The sequence below is a fragment of the Hydra vulgaris genome, chromosome 08 (genome assembly GCF_038396675.1).
Source record: "Hydra vulgaris chromosome 08, alternate assembly HydraT2T_AEP".
NCBI classification, from domain to species: Eukaryota; Metazoa; Cnidaria; class Hydrozoa; order Anthoathecata; family Hydridae; genus Hydra; species Hydra vulgaris.
The window spans coordinates 12728060-12729803 of record NC_088927.1 but is presented as its reverse complement, the minus strand read 5'-3'; the positions used below and the strand labels follow the sequence as shown (position 1 = coordinate 12729803).

Sequence of the window (1744 nt, the reverse complement as noted above, 5' to 3'; positions counted from 1 at the left end):
ATATATATATATATATATATATATATATATATATATATATATATATATATATATATATATATATATATATATATATATATACTAGCTGGAGTTACCCGGCGTTGCCCGGGCCAATATTTAAAAGTAAATGAGCATCTGGAACTTTGTTATACTAATTTTGGGCTATGCACAGTAAGATTGTGCAATATTTTTTAGTGTTGCACAATAATCTCACAAAATGTGACCCTGTTGGTTGAAGCTATGAAATAACTGAAAGACATTAAGGAAGAAAAAGACATTTTGTTTATTTTCCACTTAAAAACAACAAATTAAGAATTTCCAAAAGAACATTTACTCAAATTTTTCAATTAAATTGCTCTCTCACACTGGAAAAAAAAGTTGAACATGTTACAAAAGTTAAATCATGGGTAATTTCTTCACATTGGATTGTTATTGTTTTCTTTTAATAGGACTTCTTTAAAGAGGATTTCTTTCACTGAAGAGCCTTCTGATAGACAATGTTCTTGGTTTTTTCTTCTGGAGTCAAAATGAAAAGATTTCGTGGAGATCCAACTCTGGAGCATGCAACATAGAGCTGGCCGTGAGAAAAGCAGGGCTGTTCCAAATTGATGCCAGCCACTTTGAGTGACTGTCCCTGCGCTTTGTTAATGGTCATGGCAAAAGCCAGCCTGACTGGAAACTGGAGGCGCTTGAAACTGAATGGGAGGTCATTGGGAATCATTGGAATCCTTGGAATGAAGACATTCTCACCTTTGCCACATCCAGTCAGTATAGTTGCTTCAATCAAGTTTGAAAGGATAGCTTTGATGATGAGTCGAGTTCCATTGCAGAGCTTGGGACTGTCGAGGTTGCGAAGGAGAATGATTGGTGCTCCAACTTTCAGGTGAAGAATGTGAGGAGGACATCCAGATGGTTCTAAAGAGTTCAGAAATTCTGTTGGATAGTTGACAGCTTCACTGGGGTCCATAACCATGTCAATGGAGTTGTAGGACTTTTCATTTCCTGGGAGCATTTTCTGGATCTGCATATTGATCTTGGTGACAGACTCATTTTTGGGAGCCAGAATAGCTCTCTCACAGATCCAGTCATGTCTGGTGAAACTCTGCTGGATGTTGGGAAACACCTTGACAATGAGTTCCTCTGCAGAATCCACCAGTGTGCAAAAGTTGGCAGGGAATTTAATGAGCCCTGTCTGCACATCAACTGCTGCCTCACCATTGCCCAAGGCAAGGAGCTGATTGGAAAAGGCTCCTGCTGACAGATCACCAGACAATTTTACCCTCATGTTTGTTGTCAAATGAAGTGTTCTGACACTCCTCCACAGGTAGGAAGCTTTTAGGTTTTGCCAAATTGCACAGCTGAGGCTGCAGAGCCACACTGGATCCCATTTTTGGGCCCCCCTGACCCCGAGGGTCGGGGTACGGGGTCAAAACCCAGCTAAGAAACTTCTCCCCCTCGAGGACTACACCCATGCCAAATTTTATCGAGATCGGTCCGGCGGTTTTGATTTCTATAGAGAACAAACAAACAAACAATCACACACACAAACACACATTGCCCTTTATATATACCTAGCTGGAGTTACCCGGCGTTGCCCGGGCCAATATTTAAACTGGCTTCCCTGATATCTGTACACAAAAATGGGCCCAAAAATGGGCCCAAAAAATGGCCCCCCTGACCCCGGGGTCAGGGGGGACTATTTTTGGGCCCCCCTGACCCCGGGGGTTGGGGTACGGGGTCAAAA

At 42.0% G+C, this 1744-nt stretch overlaps 1 protein-coding gene across 1 annotated transcript; it reads right to left on the bottom strand.

Moving 5' to 3' along the window:
- Positions 1-472: 472 nt before the first annotated feature.
- LOC136083022 (ATP-dependent DNA helicase PIF6-like) lies at positions 473-1285 on the bottom strand. Its single transcript, XM_065802434.1, has one exon. The coding sequence runs from the start codon at positions 1283-1285 to the stop codon at positions 473-475; it is 813 nt and encodes a 270-aa protein (XP_065658506.1).
- Positions 1286-1744: the final 459 nt, after the last annotated feature.